The sequence below is a fragment of the Pogoniulus pusillus genome, chromosome 14 (assembly GCF_015220805.1).
Source record: "Pogoniulus pusillus isolate bPogPus1 chromosome 14, bPogPus1.pri, whole genome shotgun sequence".
In the NCBI taxonomy this organism is placed as follows: Eukaryota; Metazoa; Chordata; class Aves; order Piciformes; family Lybiidae; genus Pogoniulus; species Pogoniulus pusillus.
Genome location: NC_087277.1, coordinates 15758690 through 15780860, shown reverse-complemented (window position 1 = coordinate 15780860; position 22171 = coordinate 15758690). Strand labels below are relative to the sequence as shown.

At 41.7% G+C, this 22171-nt stretch overlaps 1 protein-coding gene across 2 annotated transcripts in view; it reads left to right on the top strand.

Annotated features, from left to right (window-relative positions):
- COL22A1 (collagen type XXII alpha 1 chain) overlaps positions 1-21420 on the top strand; it is a 215332-nt gene extending 193912 nt beyond the window's left edge. For both annotated transcript variants that reach the window (XM_064154346.1, XM_064154345.1), the window contains exons 50-65: positions 820-873; positions 2575-2628; positions 3379-3432; positions 4488-4541; positions 5078-5122; positions 6016-6069; positions 7085-7138; positions 9012-9065; positions 11447-11518; positions 13210-13245; positions 13495-13539; positions 13843-14022; positions 16284-16350; positions 17673-17855; positions 18409-18486; positions 19426-21420. In XM_064154346.1, the coding sequence (XP_064010416.1) occupies positions 820-873; positions 2575-2628; positions 3379-3432; positions 4488-4541; positions 5078-5122; positions 6016-6069; positions 7085-7138; positions 9012-9065; positions 11447-11518; positions 13210-13245; positions 13495-13539; positions 13843-14022; positions 16284-16350; positions 17673-17855; positions 18409-18486; positions 19426-19613 (1272 nt within the window). In that variant the 3' untranslated portion in view covers positions 19614-21420. The remainder of the gene's footprint in view (positions 1-819; positions 874-2574; positions 2629-3378; positions 3433-4487; positions 4542-5077; positions 5123-6015; positions 6070-7084; positions 7139-9011; positions 9066-11446; positions 11519-13209; positions 13246-13494; positions 13540-13842; positions 14023-16283; positions 16351-17672; positions 17856-18408; positions 18487-19425) is intronic.
- Positions 21421-22171: the final 751 nt, after the last annotated feature.

Here is a 22171-nt window from a genome sequence, read left to right as displayed (position 1 = left end):
ACTACTCATATTGCTGCTTACAGTGCAGTTTGGCTCTGCTGTGCTGAGGGTGTGCAGCCTTCATCTGCTCTGCGGATCAGCATTCTCTTCAAAGCTGAATTTACATTTCACTGGCTAAATGACAGGAGATACCAGGAAAGAGGATTAGATTAAAATTGTGTTTTCAGATGGCAGCAGTACCTAAAGGATGCTGAATGCTTTGCCACTGGTACAACACGTGGACCTGCTTTATGGGCCATTTACACTCCTGTTAGCATTACTTTAGGAGAAGCTAATAGCACAGACACTGTAGTAACCTCATGTTGCTCTAGACATAGGGTTATTAAAAGTCTTTAACTTGTTCTGTGAACCCCCTTGAAGAGACTCACAGTCAAAGGAAATACACAAAGTAAAATAGAGCCTGTCAAAGCAGGGCAAACTGTGATGTTCCCCTGGATGATTTTTTTCTTCAACTTTTGCTGACTTTTTCCTCTGTCTGCATTGCCTTGTAGCTCCATTATTTTGCCTGTCATGGAGTGTGCATCAAACTGCTTCCATAATTGCTGTTCTTCAAAGTTATTTTTGTCACGAGACTGTCTTTTCCTGATTTGTCCCCTGTTTTCAGAAGGAAAGGCCATGACCAAAGTTAAATATCTGGCTATTTCTGCCTTTTGGAGGCTGATTTGATGCAGAGGTTGGCACTGTGTTTTCTTTGATTAATGAAGGAATGAATGTTGAATTGAGAGACTGAAAAAAAACCCTTGCTATCTGTGGTAGGAGGTATGTTGACAAATGTACAAAACACATTACTCATGTTGTCTTTGCTTTCTGGTCTTTTAGGGACCAGAAGGGGCACCAGGACCTATAGGACCAGGAGGAAACCCAGGAGATATAGTAAGCTCTAAGCTCTTTCACCACCAGCTTCACCTATATTTATCTCTATGAAGTACAGCTAAGCTGGAATCCATGTAATGTCTCTACAAAGCTTTCCAAAATATGCAGCCTGCATCAGCTCTACACCTGCAAGTAGGGCCTCCACAAATAGCCAAAGATGACTCTGTGCAGTTTTATTAACTCACCAAATGACACTCCAAGTTAGCCAGAGTATAATCCAGTCCATGGGACTCCAAGGAAGTTTTTGTACCTCTTATTTATTGTACCTTGCTGTTAACATATCTTAGCCTGTAGAACAGGATGACTAAATCTATTAGGATGCTTCATGATCCAGGGTAAGTCATGAGCCGTACATGGAGATTGTCAGAATGAAACCAGAAACTCGAAGGGTGTTGCAGCACAGACTACTCAGATGCCAAAACCTGAGGCCATTCCCTGGTATCACTGAAAATACTGGTACAGATGTAACCTTTGACAAGTCCATGAAGAAGTTGGCTACTACTGTTTCCATTGTAGGGTGTCCAGATGCTACTCCATGGTAATGCATCAGAAAACCCTGGGAGAGACAGGCAATCTGATGGAGGTTATCTTTAGTTTGAAAAGGAAAAAGTAAACTTTCCCTGAGCAATGTGTGCTGTTGAGCTGAAACAGTCTAAGAATGTGCAATTCTGTGATTAATTTCTAAAGCAGGGTTTCCTAAAGAGCAGAGTGCCTTTTGCAGACCCATTTCAACCTGAATTCTGTCATAAAAGAACAGCAGTGGTCCCTCTGATGGCTGATATGAAATCAGTGGGCACTCCTAGCAGAGAGGCCAGAGACTACATAGACAGGACGGCTGAAATGAAAGACCTGTGTCATGTTTTTTAAAGAGACCCAACAGAATGAAGCTCTCAAATGAATTGGACAGAAAACAGAATTGAAGAGAGAGATACAGACAGAAATTACAAAGCAGATGCAACATCCATAGCAACCCCCTTGAATTTTTCCCCCAATCCAAAACTAAATCTATAATCCTCAATGCTCCAATCCCCCCCCCAAAATGCCTCTGCCATCCATAGTCCTAGACACAAGCCTCTGGAGGCCCTAAAACAGGCCTATTCCTTACATGTTTGTCCTGCTAAAAGCAGCTCCCGCCCGACACAGGGCTGGAGGAGGAGGAAAGGAAAGCAATCTGCCCTCGATGTGAATTTTTAAAGAGATAGCAGAATTAGGGGATTGAATAAAAATTTTCTAGGCCCTAGAGGATTTTTTAATCCTCATAGTTCCCAACCTGGGACAACCTGGGATACAATTGTCCAGTCCTGTAGAGTAAGGGAGTTTCTTGGGACTCTCAGCAGGTGTTTCTCATAGCTGCTCTTTTGGTGGGTGTGAAATACAGATCCTCCACTTTCTGTCTGGATACATTATGCAGGAAGTTAGTGACTAAGTATTACATATAATTAAACTTCAGAAAAAATGACCAGTGATTTCAGTGGTTTCTCTGTAATAACTTGTAACTAACACTGGAAGTTCTATGTGAAAAGAAAGCCTTCCAGTTTAAGGTAGAAGGAATTCAAGGAAACATTGTACACTGTGTGACATGAGTGACAAGACTAGATTTTTATAGCTGTTCTTTGTCAAACTCTACATTTGATAAATCTTAATCTGACAGAAGCACCTGAGGAGCTTGTCTGACTCTCAGTGTTTCTGCTTTCTTTTCAGGGTAAAGATGGTCCTCCAGGTCCACAAGGCCCACCAGGGTTACCTGGACTTCCAGTAAGTGCAATTCAGCTCCTTCTAATTCAGTACATTAAACTGTTCATAAACACATGTAAGTGTAAAACAGAGGTGACTTTTTTGGTTCTTTGAAAGCTATGCATGTCCTGTAATGATATCATGTTGATGCTGTGTCCTTGATCCAGGACAGGGTGAATCCTGTATTTGTTCACTTTAAAGCTGAGTGAATCAGGTCTGTTCCTTATCTGCACAAAAATCAACCAATAGCTCCAGGGTAAGGGTTCAAAAATTCATAGACTGGAATGCTGTCTTTAACCGAATCCAGAGTTGAAATACTTTGCACTGACTCAAAGTCAAGTGATTCTTGAGCACAGACTCTTCTGCAAAAGTGCTTTAGTACATCTTTTTTCTAAATTTATCATAGTGATAGGACCAGAGCTATTTCTAGTGTAACCTAGCCTAGCTGAATGAGGATAATGACATTATAATGATTTCTAACAGCTGTTTTTAGAATCCTGTTTTAAGATTGTTGAAGTACTCACAAGTGCTGAAAAAGAGGAAACCTCTTAGACTTGCCACACTAGAGGGTGAAGCAGTTTGTGCTGTTACAGTAGTATGGCAAGGAGAGGCTTATGGTTGACTTACAGAAACAGAGTTGGTTTTGGAGGGTTAGACAAACTTAAGTATGCCATGATGAATCAGAGCTGTCACTGTGAAACACTGATGAAAGGCACACCAATCTTCTCTATTGATTCCTCCCGAACACCCTGTTTTGCTTTTCATTTACAGGGCATTGCTGGGAATGATGGCAAAGATGGCAAACCAGGATCTCTTGGGGAACCGGTAATGTAATTTAACACTGTTTCGCTCAATCAGAGCCAGAACCACTTACTGGTTTTGGAGCTGCCTATCTATGAACTTCTTAGGGGGAGCACAAAGCCTGTTGGCACACCTTTTTTTAACAGCAGAAGGACTATATTGTCACAAGCAATATACAAGAGTCACATGCTAGCAATCTCGAAGTGCAACTGGGTTCTTTTACCTTTAGAGCTACCATAAATACACTAAAACATAGTGATTCCACTTTTACAGCTGCTATAAATATTGCAGAAGAAAGAAGGGTGTATTGTAACATTAAGCCTAGTGATTCATTTTTTAGGGAGAAGATTATGGAGCATAAAAAGTTTAGAGCAGGTATCTTTAAAGAAGCCTTTTCTGGATTGCTCCATGGCAGTTCTGTTTTCCAGGATTAGAGAGGTTTTATAATTAATTTTATCTACTTAGTCTACACTTGCATTTGAGGAGGAGAAAAAAGCTGAGCCATGAAGCTGTCAGTCAAAAGGAAATGTTAATAAATAAATTATGCAATGAATGTTATTCCATGCAACTGTGTCTGTCATATGAAGAATGCGCTTCCAGTATCTGGCACTGTCAGCCTCTTTCTGTGATTTGTTGAATGGGACTTAGTGGTTATGGGAAGAGCCAAGTTGTCAGTCATAACAACTGGTGTATGAAGCAGCAGTTGTCACAGCAGCTGCAGAGAGTTTTTTGCTTGCATCAAAACACCTGGTTTCTATGTTCAGATGCTGATTTTGTATGTTTTGCCTAGATACTGGTGCAGTTCTGTGCATTAAAACATGGTAAAGTGGCACCAGTGCAAAGCTGTAATCTGCCTTTGAACCTCAAAGGCTGGGTTCAGGACAGTGCAGCCCAGGGTATGTACGGGAATGTCTGTCCACGTTGTCCTCCTTGCATGCTCAGATTCCAACTCAGTGGAGAAACCTGGGCAAACACAGTTCTCAGTGTTGTTACAGATAAGGGAGAAGAGATGAAAGTTTTCAACAACAGAGAGATGGACCTGAGACACTCACTAACAGTGACATCATTGTTTCCCATAGGGAAAGCCTGGAGAACCAGGGCTCCCAGGCCGGGAAGGTGCCAGAGGCTTACCGGTAGGTGCTACTATAAAGGGCTTAATTCAATCACTGTTCTTTCCTGTAGCTGGGCAGATGAGATCCTTTAGTGATCCAAACATGTAACTGAAGAGCTGACCTAGCTGAGAATGGTCATGGCCTTGCAATTAAATAAATAGTTGACAGAAATCAAACATAGGCCTTGCCAAATCTTTCACATTTAGGGAAGAGCAGGTCCCTTACTTAGAAGTTAAAGTACATAACCTCATGACACTCCTTTTACCAGAAGGCACAGTTGCAACTGTAGCCCTTGTTTTCTCTACTGTGTTATCTGAAGGAATAGAAACAACAAAATTTAGGGTTAAACAATCTATTATCTGGTCATAGCATCAATATGCACACCACAGTCTTGACCATGGACATCTCTTCCTCTGACATGGCCCTGCCTAATAATTCTGTGGGACACAGCATCTCCATGATGATCAATCCCCAGAAACCTTAGCCAAAAGTAGAGGATTTATTAAGTAAACATGCAAGCAGTAATGGATAATTGCTGGTTTTGTTCCCTTTTGTAGGGTTTCAAAGGACAGAGAGGAGATGTAGGTCCACCAGGTCCCCGGGTAAGTACCCTGTGCCTCATGCATGATCCTTTGGAAAAAGAATGTGTGAGTTGAAGTTGCCCTTTCTGAGGCAATAGGTAAAAGCGATGACAGGTCTGTGTTTAACATGGCTATTTTCAATCACAATTTCGTAGTCCACACTCATGGCATAAAATCATGCTAAAGTTCTGATTCTAAGTAAGGTGAGGTAGCTGGTAGAGCTGTGTCCTCTAATGCTCCATTTGAGATAGACCTGTGTGATGAAATTTGAAGGATGCCTTCATACAATATCCCTCTGGTACAAATGCTGACATACAAGGTGAGGAACCCTACTACACTTGGACAAGTACCATCTCTCCTCCAAAAACTCATGAAGGAGTGCAAAATAAGTTCAGAAACAAAACTTAGAGGAATGAAAAGAGAAATGCCTCTAACCTCTTGACTTAGTTTCCTGTGGATCATACCCCACAAAATCCTTCATGAAAAGTTGTTCTCTGTTCTAAGCAATGCACTACAAAAAGCATCTTGTAGAAAGTGGAATACAAAAATGAATGTCCTTCAGCCTAATTCTAGCTTTTTCCAGTTGCTTAACTTAAAAGATCCAGTGCTGAGGTTCCCCATCTCTCCCTCATCATGGTAGTTTCTGTATGATGAATAGGTTGATGGTTTTAGTGACTGCATTGACAGTGGTAAATATTCCACTGGAAAGCAGTACATTATCAATCACAGAAGGTGCTTCTGAGTTATTTTTCTAAGCTGCATGCCATGTGTGATGAACAAAGCTTTTGTTGGCTTTAAGAAAGTTTTCACTGAGCTCAGTTCAATATTGTAGAAATCCCATGCTACTTACAGTGGTGTTAGTGATCTATCTTTGACCTTGTGCTGCTGTCTCTTTCCATTTTGCTGAATTGCAGGGAGAGCCAGGTGCGACAGGTCCTGCTGGTCGTGAGGGGCCACGAGGGAAGGATGTAAGTATACCATTTTGAGTAGAAAACAATCTACTTCTCCCCAAAGGAGATTAAAATGAAGATTTTAATTCATGGCAACCCTGACCTGCAACAGCTGCCGAAACTGCAATAAATGGTGAATTACTGCAGCAGTGCACAGGGGATGATTTGTGCAAAAATCATTAGGGTAACAAAGAACTGAAGGGCCTTTGTCACCATTCAGCTGCTGACTCTTAAATGTCAGTGGTATCTTTGGAAAAGCAGAGAAAGCTGCATTGTTTGAATCCCAGGCTGTGCTGCACAGCCATGGACCTGCTTTTTGCCACCCCCCTTCAAGCAGTGCTTCATTCTGCATGTTCCACTGTGCCAGGGTCTGTTATGCTTTGCCTTGCTGTGTGCATAGCTCCACTGAAATCTATGAAAGACTTGTGGAACAAGACGTTGCTTCTCAGAGGAAAGAGAGATGGTACCAACAGGTCCTCTGTCATTATTAGTATCAAATTTAGGCACATAACAAAGTTCTGGGAGAGTGCAGTTGATGTGAGATCCTGCAGCAGCTGCTGAAAAACACACCAAGAGGCTTATGTGCCATTGTCATGGCACTTGGGGAGTGGTTTCTCATTTGCATCACCCCATATCACTGGAAAAATGTTGTGCTGTAAATGGTACCCTACAAAGTGAAGTGGAAGATAGATCTGGGAGATCTGTCACGGAAGACAGAAGGACCTAGGTCCCCCTCAAAAGAGAACAGAGTAGTCTGTTCTTCAGAAATACTGGAGAATCTCTGTCTCTGAGAAATCCATCTCTAAGACAACCTGATAATAATAATAATTTCTGTCTGTAATCAGGCTGCATTTAGCAGAAGACATGTAAAATTCTAAAAGCTGGTCGTCTTCATACATAACTGAATGGGGATAGTGACACTTTTCTTTAATGTTGCTTCCCTTTAATTCATGAACAGCATTTACCAGGAGTGGTTTTAAATGTCTGTATGTCGGATCTTTGCCTCACACCAGAATGCTTTTCTTCATTTCAGGGTGATACTGGTCCCATAGGACCACAGGGCCCTCGAGGACTCAGAGGGCAGCCGGTGAGTTTCTGTCTGGACAAGCCATTTTTGGAGATAGAATGCATATTGTGAGAATGTCCTGCAGTCAGGAACTCTGGTTTGGAAGAATAGTCTTAAGCAAGATTCAGGCGATGTGTGATTAAATCACTTTGCCTACTTTGAGAAAGACAAATCAGAATGATACCGCTGGAGACTGATGAAGACTTACAATAGTGCAATGGAGTGATGGTTGCTGACTTGGTGGGAAGAACAGCTGTTACACTGGATTGTGCCAGGGTTACAGTGTTAGAAGTGCTCATATTCCAATCCTGCCCCTGGCATCTCACTCACATCTCACATAGCCTTGGTTTTCAAAGGTAGACTGAAATTGCAGATACCCAGTTTGAGATAAGTGGGCTCCAGTTGTGATACTATTTATTTTTGCCATGCTCTCTGATTTTTTTTTAAGCACATAATATTAGGAAAAGGTTTATTTAATTGAACACCTGTAGAGTTTTATTACAACTTCAGTGGAGATACAGCAGTTTAGTTGACATTTAAGGAAGTGTCACTTGGAGTGTCTGAGAATTTACTTTTATTAATTCCATGTTTTTTTCAATTCTCTCTTAAAATCAACCTTTTCCAAATTTGAATGCAGGTGTTTGTTGCTGAACCTAGGTACATCTTTAATTTGTTGCAATGAGTTATTTCTTTTCCTCCTTGGAAGACCTGCTAGTGAAACAGATTCTCCAACATGCTCCATAATGAACAACATGCTGATTCAGCCAGCAGTGCCAGGAGCTGGAATGGCAGGTCTCTCTGAGCTGGGAAGACAGGGATTTAAATTAGGCTGGAGGAACATATGGAAAGTTCCTGTGTCTACCTTGTAATTTATCTCCTTTTCCTTGTACTGCTGGAATCACTCACCAATGTGCCGTGCCCCTGCCCAAAGAATAAAAATAGTTGAGGAGATGGAAATTGTCAGAACTCCAGGCCATGTTCTTCTTTGGAGAAGAGATACCTGGACATTTATAGGTTGGAAGGCAAAATTTCAGCTTCTGAAGCATGATTTTGAAAACTGCTGGTCTTTATGGTCATCTCCAAGGCAGAGGAAAACATCTCCACGTGGCAAGTTGGGAAGAGTGAGAAGCAGGATGTGGAATTCATCTCACCAAATTTTAGCCTGTGTAGATGGTCAGCCCAGCTACTTTGATAAGGAGTGGTGAGAAACAGGTCCTTTTAAAGGATGATTTGTTTCATTCTGAGTTGCCTGGTGTCAAGCAAGTATCAAATGCGTCGAGACTTCAGAATAGATGTTTCTGTGCATTTCACAAAAAAGGGGAAGCCTGACATGAAATAGATGCCTGGGCTCTGGATCCTGATTCAGGTGATAGCCCTGAGAAGAGGATGGTAGAAAGAAATTTGCAGGACCTATCTTAATCACTGGAGAGAGGAATTTTTCTAACACAGAAAGGTGTGGGGGGATTTGGAGATTTCCTGCAGCACTTTATATTGATCAACGAGTTACCAAGAAGTGCTTCAAACATGGACTAAAGAGCCTTGTCTGGACCTTAGTAACTTGGAGCTGCCATATTAAGTGGCTCCATTCATACAGAAAAATGCTGCATGTGATAGGAGTAAAGGTGAAGAAATGAAGAGAATGAGTGCTGCTTAGGTCCACTTCAAGCCAAGAGACTTGGGTCCAAATCTCTCACTTTTTATCTTAACATGAGGTCAGCCCCGCAACCATGGAAGGAGAAGTTGTGGGGTCAGGTGAAAATAAGATACCCTTACTCTGTAGTCTGCCAAGAGAGGAGATTGACAATGCTAAAGAAATCCTTCCTGGCACAGCAGTAGGTGGATATTTCTAATTGTAGTATACATTACTCCACTAATGCTTTCCCTTTTGACATAGGGCAAGAATGGATTGCCTGGGTCTGCAGGAGAACCTGGCCCAGCAGGTAGCCCAGTAAGTACCACAAAGGGAAACTCATGCAGTGAATGTTTATTTCAAGGAGAGGTGGCTGGGTGGCTGGTGGACGGAGTGGGTTTTGTGTAGCTGTTTACAATCCCTGAAGTGGCCATGTATGAAGATCAGTGATCTGAAAATCACTGGCTGGTCACAATATTGGAGCTCCTGGAATTGAGCTGCTAGCTGAATTATCATTTTTCCAAGCAAAAGTTAAGCGTTCACAGAAAAAAAAATCATTTATTACCTGGTATGAAAAATAAGATTGGCATGCCTCATCTTCACCAGTAGACAATTTTGCTAAGCAGAGACTGTGCAGCCAGCAGAGACTTGTCACAAGACAGGAGAGGGCCTCAGGGACTTGGCAACCTGCCATTGAGAGCAGCAGCAGAAAAATCCTCCCATGGCACTTAGAGAAGGAGCAGACAGCGGGCACTAAACCAAGATCAGGAAGCAGAATGAAAGCCCCCTGGGGCCATCTTGTGTGGAAGAACAGTACGGTAATGAAGAGCCATAAGGAGGACAGTGAGTTGTTTGTTTTTTTTCTCTGTTCTGCTACTGAAATTTGTCCAGGATTCATCAAATCCGTGCAAATGTGCCTTTTTGTCCAGCAGCATCTATTGCAATGCAGGGCTCTTCTCTCTGTTTTTCCACCTAGGCATTACAGCTTGTTGGGCTGTCGGATTGAGACAGAAACAAAAAAATAGCAGGAGAATCTGACAAACTGCAGCAGGACTGCCTGCTTTGTGGTCCTTGCAATGCCATAAAACAACCTTAGCCTTGCTGCAGACTTGTACCTGAAGCACACATTGCTTTGCTGCAGGAATGTCTCATCCTAAGTGGTCTCAGTGAATCAGGCAACACCTTTCTGCACAGAAGGATGATAACTCACAGATTACAGGGCTGGTGCAATCTCACAGCCTTCCTGTGTCCCAGAATTAGTGCCACTGCGTTTTCCTCCTTGAAACAACTTCTTACCTTCCTGGGACTGCTTCTTACCCCATGAATCCCTGTTGTTGCCTTTTCAAACTTAATTTCTACTTTTCATCACGCTGACCCCTGTTCCCAATTCTTGTTACTGCTTTTTTGCCCTTCTTCGTCTTCATGAGGCCACTGTGGTTTTGGGATACTCTGTAAGTGCTAAATGGGCATTTTTTTTGAGTCATTGTCCTGTTGTCATCTACCAAGAGAGTCAGCTCATGACCTGGGTTCTCACTAGGCAGCTTCCTGCAGAAACACACTACAGCACTATCTGCTCCAGTGGATGTACAGTCCAAAAATAACATAAGAGGCTGAAAAATAGTAAAGTCAAATGGATGAGCAAGAGGAAACAGTGAGGCAGCATTGGTCTGCAGAAAAGACAGTCATCTCATCAGTATCTTTGTCATTAAAATGAATCTTCTCCCTTTCATAAAGGTTATTATGGGAAGTATTTCCTTGTGCTGTAGACCAATCCACGTATTTCCATCCTTGTCTGGAGATGCACTAATTGCCTTCACAGTGTGGTGTGACAAGCCAATATATTATATTTCTATTTTGGAAAAAAGATTAGAAAGATTATCATGGTAATAAGAGCTTTCCACCTTCACCATTGCCAACACCTGGCAGGAGCCTTCTCTTTTTGTATCTGCTATTTGACAGTGCCCACTCCAGGTCATGCTGAAGCCTGCTAAGATCTCTAGGGCTGATGCATACACAAAAGCAATGTGCTTTTTTCCAGTCAGGCTCATTGCTGCTCACTTTGCACAAGATGTGCTTAAAATGAAGACAAGTTTTACTCTAAGAAGATAAAGGGATATGTTCTGAATTGGAAGGCAGGGGACAAAGTTGTGAAAGAAAAGGTTAAAACAAGAGTAAAAAATATATCAGAACTGTACATGAAATGGCTCTGTATCTGAACTGCCATTTAAGCTGCCCTGATCTGTTAGAAAAAGGGATGGTTTGACAGAACATCATGAAAGATAAGTAAAAGGCAGACACTTTTTAAATTGAACCTGGAAGTGAAGGCAAAAGAGCAATTCAGTAGCTGTCTGCTGATCATATTCTCAGATTTGAGCAGTATGACCACCTGCTCTGTTTCCCTGCCACTGCCCATTACAGCATTTCTACTCTGTAAAAACATCTTATAAACTTGCGCAGCACCAGAATAGCCACTGAACATTCCCCCTGTCACTTCCATAATTGTCACTTCCTTTTCATCTTTGCACAGGGACCCCTCATAGCTTATTAATAATGCAAGCGTGATGTTTGCAATCTGCTTCTCTAAATGACTTAGTCCTGTTGCTACAGTGAAATTGCCTAGTTCCAATGTGGAAATACATACTCTGGAAAAGATACGTTGGAGAAAGGGCTGCTAGTGTCTATTTCATTTCTGTCCCAAGGGTCCTAAAGGAAATAAAGGAGAAAATGGCAGTCCAGGACTTCCTGGCTTCACAGGACCCCGAGGACCACCGGTAAATATGTCTGGGGTGGATTAGACTCACTTAAGTAGCTGCTTTTAAATGTTAGACTGATGAAGATGGAGTTGGAGATGGTCATCTTTAATTACATTAAAAAAAAAACACAAAGAGGAGATCTGACAGATCCAGAGGCCATACATATTTACTTTCCCAAGGAAACAGGGCTGGAAAAATACCAGTTTTCATAATGAGCTGGTACCTGTTGGTCAGCCTTGATAATGTATGCATTAATTGGACTGGTTCAATTGCCTTCTTAATATGGCTATGAGATATTTAAGTTCTCAGTCTATCTCTCTGTGTGAACTGCAGGAGGGCTCAAGGGTGACACTTTAAGTGCTGATAATAATACAGGTATTTCTGATGTACGCTGTTCCAAGGAAAATTCCTTTGTTACCAGTGTCAGAGGTAGGTACTTTGCAATTAAAGTATTCATAGATCTCCCAAAGTGATCTAAAATGATGCCTATACATGTGAAAATATCACAGCCTTGAAATCCAATGTCTTTAGCCTTTTCAAGGCAAGTAAAATATCATACATTCCACTGAAATGATGGAAAAGGTGAACGTTAGGTAAATATTTTTGTTTCTAGCTCTGCTGTGACTTAAAATGAGATTTAAAATGTTTCAATGTCAATGTAGTTGATCTGAATCTTCCACAGGATGATTCTTTCTTTCTTCTTCTTTTTAATTTTATTTTTCAATGATTGGAGAGGAAGTTCCATGGTGAAAAGGGAAGAAAGAAACAGTTCTCTGGAAAATTAATTTAAATTAACCAATGTAGTGGCCATTTAAAATTGAAGTGGCCTTATGGAATACTTCAGTGAATCCGACACTGCCTAACTTGGAGCTGATGTTATCACACACCTGTGATTATTTACATTACTGTACATTAGTTACAGTGTATTACATAAATTAGCACTGTTGAAGATGTTATTTGTGTTTCCAGGTTATGATGACAATACCAGCTGCATGCACACATTACAGATATGATCATGCATGTGGATTGTCAATGGACTCACTATAAAGATGAATCTTTCCATTCATGACATGGGAAAGTGGACAGAATTGTAGCATAACTATTTAATGTTTATTTTGCTTTATCACAGCACATCAGGACTGTGTTTTTTTTATTAAACTAAATTTTATTTTCAAATTATTGCATTATACATGTAGTATACAAACTAACAAAAAAGGCCTGACAGGGTGCTTGTTCAAACTGTGGTTGTTTAATATAGTATAGACAAGCTTTCAGGCTCAAACCTGTTTTATCACTGTCTCTGTAGTCATTGTGTTTATCATTGATACTGCTAAAGCTAAACTGGCCTGAGTAAAGTGTACAAAGGTTAGTGAAATGTCTATAAGAAAACCCAATAAAATGTATTGAAAGCAGGAACACACTTTCAGTGAAACATCTGTCCTCCTCTCTGTTGGTTTCTAAGAAATCATCTTGTGTTGTTTACATTTATACCATGTGCTGCTTCACTAAAAGAAGTGCTCTCTAAATGGTAGAATATGACTTTCCAGGAATGACCTATAGCAGTAGGATAAGGATAAATCATCCTGTCCTGCTGTTGCCTAGCTAAAAACTTCAGCTCTAAACAGGAAGCCAGACTTATGCTTATTAGGTAGGATCTTTCTTCTAACTGCTTGCAGCGCAGTTCTAAACTTGTTCTCTGTATCTCTCAGGGAGAACCAGGAGAGAAAGGTCCTCCTGGAAAAGAGGTAAGTTAAATTCCCACTTGTTTCAAGGTAGGGCTACATCAAGGATGCTACCTGGGTTGATTTTTTTAATTGATTTTTTTTTCCTTGAACTGTTGATATTTGAGAACAAGAAGGCAGCTCTCAGGAATCTGTGGGACTGCCAGGGAAATATATTTTCCTCAGGACATAAGAATCATTGCAAGGTCTTGTGCTTTATTATTTACTTTCATCATGGATGGCTTTTTAATGCTTACCCTTATTTTGTTGCAGGGTGCACCAGGAAAACCGGGTGAAATTGGGTCCAAAGGAGAGAGGGTACGTTGGAGAATATTATCAGCTATTTCACACACTGAAATAAAGGAGGCTATTTTGAGTTAGGGGCTGGAGGAAAGGGTCATTGAAGAGCAAAGCATGGAATGTAGAAGTCTGTCGTGCTTCCCACTCTCCCAGCCCTCTCTTTAATCATTCTCTGTCAGTAATAATTTGTGGATCATTTGTAATACACCAGATGTTGTATTCAGTGACTTTGCCAGCTCAGCTGTTCATGTTTTGCTGTGCTTGGAAATCAGAAGTTTGCCTCTTATTTTGTGGTGGTGATATAATTTTTCTTTCTTTTAGGGACAGCCTGGCATCAAAGGTGAAAAAGGCCCTGAAGGAGAAAAGGGGCCTCCAGGTGATCCTGGGATACCTGGTCATAAAGGACATCCAGGACTGATGGGTCCCCATGGACCCCCAGGAGACACTGGGCACGTTGGACCTCCTGGTCCTCCAGGACAGCCAGGATTTCCAGGACCAAGGGTAAGATTGCCAGAGAAGGACTTTGTACAGTAATTTTACTGCCACAATGTGTGATGAGAAAAGTAGCTAAGATTACAGTAAGTTGATAGAAAGCAGAGCTAGTATGTGTTCTAATGGGGAGGCAGTGCTTTTATCTCTTTACACGGAAAAAGGAGAGCCGTAGCACATCTCAGCGACGTGTTCTAAGTGTGTCTGATTGAGCTTCAGGAGAGATGAGCAATCCAGTCCCATACCCAGGGCAGCCAGTCCCTGACACCTTATGGCCCTAAAAGTCTACATCACGTCATGTGACTACTGCCATGGGTCTGCAGTCTGAGAAAGCTTCTTTCTAAAAGGATGTTAGTGAGTAGCATTTCATACAGAGATCTTATGCCTTCTGCTGCTGCTGGTTGTTATGAGAGACAAAATGCTGAGCTGTGGAAAGGTCACTGCTCTATTCCTGGAAATCCTAGAGTCAGCTCATCAGAATTCATGAAATCCTATTTTTGTTTAATATTCTCTCTCTTTTTTTTCCCTAACTGGAAACAATCTTGCTACTGAGAGTGCCTGAGGGTAAGAATGTACATAGAACAATGAGAAAAGCTATCACCACTAGTGAAGCTGCTATGCTCATCCTCAGGATGAATTCATGATTACTTTAGAGAGGAGTAAGGACTGAAATAACCTCTGATGTAAAAACTGGATGAATTTTAGACAGAGCATTTCTTTGTGTGCCTCAAAACCAAAGAGATCTGAAGAAATCCAGTGATGATTCTGGAGAAGTAATGCAACTAATAGTGTTATAACTTGAAAAGATAACTTGTAAGCCTTCAACGTGTGTTGCACGGTCATGTTCAATTACTGTGATACTAAGAGCCATCACAAATGGTTGAGTACTTAATGAGAAAATTGTTTTTGTCACCACATCTTTTTCCTATGAAAAATTTGTATTGGGAAGAAGGCAGCAATCAGTCCAATCCTGTACTTACTGGCAATGTTGTTGGTTAAAACTGAAATGTCTCCTAGCTATTTAATAAAATCTACATTTTTTAATGAAAAGTAATTTCTGATGCAGAATATCTCATGAGATTTTAATAAACATAAAAGATACAGACTGCATCATTCTATGTTAAAAGTGTAGGTGAGAGAGAGAAGCAACCCTTTCATGCAAATAACTTCTACACAAAACACAGTCTTTAGGTTCACTTAGAAATATTTTCGAAGCAGGCACAAAGTAAAACAATACTTTTTGGGAAAAACTATTTTTCAAGTGAAAGATCTCCCCTTATGATTTCCAAAGGAAAAACATTTGATCTGGCTTGTTCAGAGTGGTTTATTTTTTTAAATATGGCTACATGGTTTAGCACCAGGCTTGGTAGAGTTAGATAATGGTTGCACTCCATGATCTTAAAGGTCTTTTCCAACAGAAGTGATTCTATGACTTAATAATTCTCCATTTTTTAATTTTGAGTTTATCCAGAGGCAAGAGTCTGGTTACCCTAAAACTACAGGGTTTATTTTCTTGGAAGACCACAACCTACCTCTGCCTTCACCTATATTCCATTATAATTTTCCAGTTGCATCATAAGAATTGCTGTTCAAAAGCTTTCAGTTTGATAGTTATTGCAGTTATTCAATTGTAAGTTGCACATAAGAACAGAGAGGGGATGAAAGATACTGTCCCTTGCAGGCTGGCTAAGGGCAGGCATAGCCACATCCCCTGTCTCACTTCATCAGGGTGAAATTAGGCAGAACCCTGTGCTCCTTTGGAAGAATGGGTATCTTACCTGTAAACTGGCTTCGGTTCCTGGAGATAAGGGCTGTTGGTAGGTGACACCAGTGTGAGTGTTTACAGCAAGTCTAGATTCCCACCTTACCTACCCTGGGGGTACACATGCTTCTGTGAATTAAAGAAACTTCTGGCACTGAAAAAAAGGTGGTAGGCTTTGCATTGGGATCTAGTAGGGCAGAGAATGTCTCCAGATTCAGTTTCTACTACTCCTATGAGTGTACAGGAGTGAGATCTTCTCTATGGAGGAGACAGGAACAGTGTCTCAGCTATGTCCTTTGAGCTCTCTGCTTAGCCTGCTGAACCCATGGCTTGTCAGCAGGTTGGGAACTGTGGATGCTTTGAGTCCTTTTACATTCTTATTTCAGGTAGTCCCCAAGTATGCTGTAGGTGATGAAATGCAACCAAATAAACCCTTTGTGAAGGGTTTAATTTGCACATCCCCTGGCTGTGATTATTATGTCTTCTTATTGCTTTGATTATTACTCTCCAGGGGGAACCCCCATCTCTAGAGACTTTGAGAAGGCTTATCCAAGAGGAGTTAGCTAAGCAGCTAGATGGTAAGTAATCAGCTCTGGGAGGCCAGAAATTGTGTCTAAGAGCATGAAAGATACTTTCCTCAACTATGGTGATATTCTAACCTAACCTGCTTATGGCAGGATATGTTGTAACAAGTCTGCCTGGGAAGAGGAATGTGTAAAATGAACTGTGCTTAGCAGACTTTACAATTATCCAAGTTTGATGTTCCCAGCAATAGCATAGTGTTTTTCTCCCTTCTTCACCCCAAGGCCATTGCCTGGGCTAAGCATTTCATGGCTTTTTACTACCAAAACAGTTTCACTGCAGACTCTTTCCTGAGCTAAAATGGCAGGACAAGAGAAGATGAAAATTCAGATCAGAGTAAGATATAAACTTGCTTCTGAGGTCCCAACTGGAGAAGAAATGTTCCTGATTCGTGGTCATTAGCATGAGAAAATTGAGAGGAATGATGCAAGCTATTGCATCTCTCCAAAGTTCACTACTTGCAAACCACTACTTATCCCTTCTACAGTGAAATGCAGAGCTATAGTGCTTCTCACAGAGCTCTTGGAGCAGCTGAGACTTAGCTGCAGGCATTTTCCTCCATGCCAAAGATTGTGGATTGAGTGATTTATTTGAAGGATTTTATTTACACGCTCTGAGACTTAAAGTTCCAAGCCAATCTAAAAGTATTCAAGACTTTGAATCAATGAAGAAAAGATAGAAAACTCTTCTTCCTCTATTTTGTAGGATGTTTTTGTAATGCTGAGTATGCCTTGAGAGCTCTCCAGGCTGTTCAGGGTCTTAATATGGAAGTGGCAAGCAACGTGCCTGCTTGGAAAGGGGGAGAATATGCTGACGCAGGGAGCTGCCTTAGTTACAGCTTCTGACTTCACAGCCAGAGATGGGTACATTAGCTTTAACTCTGCATGTGTAACAGCCCAGAACAAAAAAAGTAAGCTTTCTTCCTACAGAGCATCCATGTAGCATCTCACTCTGTGTAGCAGAAGCAGTAGAAATAGACTTTTCTTTTCAGAGAAGTAATGACATAAACCTGCCAGCTGCACAGCTAAAGGAAGGGATATTTTGGATCTTTGGTAGACAAGGAGCAGAGAATGAAAAGTGTTTAGGAGTAAGAATGACATTTAGGAGAAGTTTAAAGATGATAAATGAGGTTTAAATAATTTTAAAAGGGTCAAGGAGGCACCATTATGAGGAAGGACTGTGTGAGGACAACAAATGTATGCCCTGAAAAATTTGTCTGTGACAATACTTAAACTTTACTGGGCACTATGAGTTCTAGATCTTCATCTTCTGGACCACTGACCTTACAGTCTAACAAATCATTTGCCTCTCTTCACAGCAAAGTTAGCCTATCTTCTTGCTCAGATACAGCCTGCACATGTGAAAGCATCCCATGGAAGACCAGGGCCTCCTGGTCCTCCTGGGAAAGAAGGACTCCCAGGAAGAATTGGGCCTCCAGGGGAGCCTGGACAGCCTGGACAAATTGGGTCAGAAGGGCCACCTGGACCAGTTGGTCCCAAAGGTAATTGAAACTTAGTGTGTCTGTACAGTTCGATAAAGGGATGTATCCACCACACTTTGGCATTCACCTTTTCTGTTAGTAGCATCTAAGTGGTCCTCAGCATGCATTAGAAACACATGCTGTTGACCCAGAGGTCGTGACTATGACCAGCAATTCACAGAATCACAGAATGTTAGGGATTGGAAAGGACCTCCAGATATCATCAAGTCCACTCCCCTGTCAAAGCAGAATCACCTAGAGCAGGCTGCACAGCAATGCATGCAGGCAGGTTTTGAAAGTCTCCAGAGAAGGAGACTCCACACCCCTTTGGGCACTCTGTTCCAGTACTCCATCACCCTCATGGTAAATTGCTGATGTGTTCTAACTCTGGCCAGAATTGGAGTGGGGTGAGTCTTAATTCTCACTTAACATTGTATCTCAGAGGATTGCCCACAAGTAACAACTATTTTTATCAAATATATTTGCTTCAGCATAGATGGAAGACCTGTGAGAGTCTTCTTTAGTTTTATAGATCATACTCAGCAGTTAATTATTTTTCTTTCCCTTGCTACAGGAGAAAGAGGAGCAAAGGGTGAGAAAGGAGATGCTGGCATTGGCCAACGAGGGGAAATAGGTCCTCCAGGAATTCCAGGTGTGTGCATTCAAAACACCACATGAAACACATCACTTTGAAGTGACAGAGAACTCTGCCATGTTAGATAGGTGTGCAGGAGAACATACACATGGCATATACAATTCCTATAGAAAGTGTCCCAAAGGAAAGAAATATATCAGTGGCATTATGTCTAGGCATCTTTGTTTTCTCAGCCTGATTGACAGGTATAATGATCCATCTCAGTAACAGGTAGGTTAACTCACCTTTGGCACAAATCCAAAGTTAAGCTTTAATTACTAGATACACTATGAAGTGTCCTGTCTGTCCTTGCCAGAATCTTGTTATGGCCACAATGAACCAGAGATCCAAGCAGATTCAGATGTTATGAAAGGTCATACCCAGCATCTGAGCCTCAGGCATGCAGCTTGTGCTTTACCTTTGCTGACAAAGAAGCAGCAAATACATTTTGTTTCCAATTTGAAACTAGGAGCCATTGATCAGTTTTGCCTTCTCTCTGCTTTACTGAGCAAGGAAACTATGGAAAGAAACTCCACAGTCTGCATGTGGCATGCTGGCCCCCATTGCCTTAAAGTACCAATGGACACACTAAACTGCACAAATGAGGTATTGCCCAAAGGTGTCTCTTGTCTCAAGCTTCCCTGCCCTCCGCTGCTCTCTGTGAGGACTGCATGCCATTAATTGGCTCATGCACCTGCACACCTTCAACATAGTAATAGAGGAAGGACAGATATAGCAGAGTTGTGCAACTTAAGGATGCCATAGGGGATGGAACTCATTTTTTCAGAGGGAACACACCTGTCACATCCTTATAGATACATGCTAGTTAGATGCAAATCTGTGGAAGCTGATGTCTGCATTCCAGTTTGGCAGCAAAGCCATCTCCTGTGGTGTTACACAGCTGAGTGCTGCACCCTGGGGATCTCACTCACCAAGGGCAATTTGTTTTTATTTTAGGCCTCCCAGGGGAGCCTGGCTATGCCAAAGATGGGATGCCAGGACCACCCGGCCCTCAAGGTGAAGCTGGTGTGCCTGGTCTCACTGGTCCACAGGGACCTCCAGGAGTCAACGGACAGTGTGACCCCACTCAGTGCGCTTACTATGCAAGTCTGGCTGCCAGACCTGTCAATGTCAAAGGGCCCTAGCATGCAGGGAGTATCCCCAGACTCATCTTTGAAACTTGAATTCATCACATCTGCCAAGAGCTCTCAGATGTCTTCAGCTGTGTTTCTTTCATGGGAGGACTTCTAAAGCCAACAGATACTGCCGGTCGGTCAGATTATTTTTATGAATTATTATTGTCTTTGATGTGATATGTGAATTTGTTTTTGTTTTCTCTAGCATCAGGGCATATTAAAATATTAAAAAGAAGTGTTTTTCTCCTCTTTCGAAGACTGTATAATATCAATGCATTTTGTAGCTGTTTACGCAAAACCATTCCGATGCCAAAATTTTTGTCTTACTTTCTGGTTATTTTTTCCAAAGCTTTACTCCTCATCCTTGAAACTGAAATCAAATCCTGCAGTCCAAGGCATTAACTATGTGACACAGGCTGGTCACAGGATTGTTGGTGCTATCTGCCATCCATGTGCAGGGGAAGAAGGTAAAGTCATGCCAAAGCTGGAAAAGAGGTCTCCAGTACACTCAACTCCTGATGGACAGTTAGGAACAGAGAGTTTGTATTTCCCACAAGATCACTGCTAAATTTCATGTTCTGCCCATAAGTGAATCTGTATCCAATGGGAACTACTTTTTAAGGGACCAGTTGTCATATCACAGTAAGATCTGGAGAGATTACAGAAATAATCTAAACCTCCTCACTGCTCCCTCTTCAAGAATTTCAGTACTCAGAGGGTTTGGTTCTACCAGAGGGAACTTCATCTTCCTTCTGTCAGGGAGATGTCTATGCAAAAAAGCTTTGATGCTGTCCTTGGTCAGCTCAGGGATGCCAAATCTGCTGTTCATTGTTAGCGCATGTACAGCTCCCTACTACTGCTTCATCCAAAAATCATCCAGAGCAGTAAAGAAGGTCTCCTGATATTCAAAATCTTGGAAAGTTAAGTGTGATCCAGCTTCACCATTTTGGATTATCCACTATGAGAGTATCTTGACAAGGTAATGTGTTGGGTAAGTGAAAAGTTTCAGACTAGTCTAGGAAGAAGCTGATCTCTGATAAAAGAGTCAGAGCAAAGAAGTGTTCAGAAATCTGGAGGAAAATGTGCTTGAGGGTGAAAGCAAAACAGTCAGACACTGGCCCATTTTCCCTATCAGCTAATTGCCAAAATCAACCTGGAAATGCAAAATTAGAGAGGGGATGGAGTCTGAAAAGACCTTTGCAATAGGTGCCAGCAAAGCAGCTGCATTTTCAAAACTCTTCTGCACAAAGCAGTTTGTAGTGAGAGGTTGGAGTAATGAACCTGACACAGGCACCAAGTGCTGAATGTGTTCAGAAATCTCATCAGGTCTTCTGGAGTCAGAAAAGAGGCATCATGCCCTGCTGGCAAGTTCACCATATGCCATGGTGTTTCCAAGCTGGCTAAGCCATGCAGAAGCCACAGCTGTCTATAACTGCTCGAGCAGACCCTGAGGCTATAGCCCAGAGATAGCCATTTGTCAGCCTTGAAATCTTTTCCTCACACAGCAGCAGATAAAATTTGCCTCTGCTTTACTGAAAAATGAAATCAAATGCGATGTTCACATGCCAGGGTTAAACAGTCTTTATTGTGTAGCTGGTCAGTGGTGCTATTTTTGCTATTTCCTATGCAAATAAAGTCTTTGATTTCATTTTACTGTGTCTCTTGCTATGGAAAGACCAATCAAAATGACAAGATCATGAAGCAAAAAGATTACTGCTTTTAAGTAACTCCCAGTGGTGTATGTTGCTGTCCTGCACTTTGGTCAGCCTGATATATTTCAGTATTAAGTAAACATGTTATTCACTTTGTATTCAATAGCATCATTTTCCCTAGTCCAGGCAAATGAAATTTCATCCCTCCAGTAGTGAGGCAAAACAGGGTTCCTACTCAGGAAATATCTCCCAACATGGAATTGTTTTGGATGGTGTTGGAGTCATTGCCAAGAGGTTGTGTTAGGAACATGATGGACACCTCTACATCTTCAGTAACAATTAAAAGATCAGCATGGATGAGACACAGGCTACAGCTCTGCAACTTCTCCACCTAGAAAAGGGAATGCAACCTAATTCCCTTTGCTCCAGCATATTCCCTGGCATATGGTTGTCTGTTCAGTCTCTTCCTGGAGACACCCCAGACTGTGCCCTGAATTCAGTGGGTGCCACTTCCCTGCTTCTTCTAAAATCTCATTTTCTCTCCAGCTAGTTAAATGGCATTTACCAAGCATAATCTGTTGTTAGTGAGAGGAGTACAAGACACATGCTGTGGACCCGAATCAAGACCTGTGTTTATAGCCACCCAGTTTCTATGGGTACAGCCATCGAAGAGAGGCTTCTGTATCTGCCACATCTCACAGACAGATGCAAGCTCTGTGTGAAATGTGCCTAAAAAATCACCTGCGATAAAAGGTATAAGAGAGGAAGATGTATTTGCAGGATTTCTGCCCAGCAAGCAAGGTACCAAAAAGCTGCAACAGTTTTTGCCTCAGTCTGTTTATGGATACTTGCAGTCCTTGGAAAGGTGACCTGAGATTATGTTCCAAATTAGATCTGCCATCTGGACAGACAGTA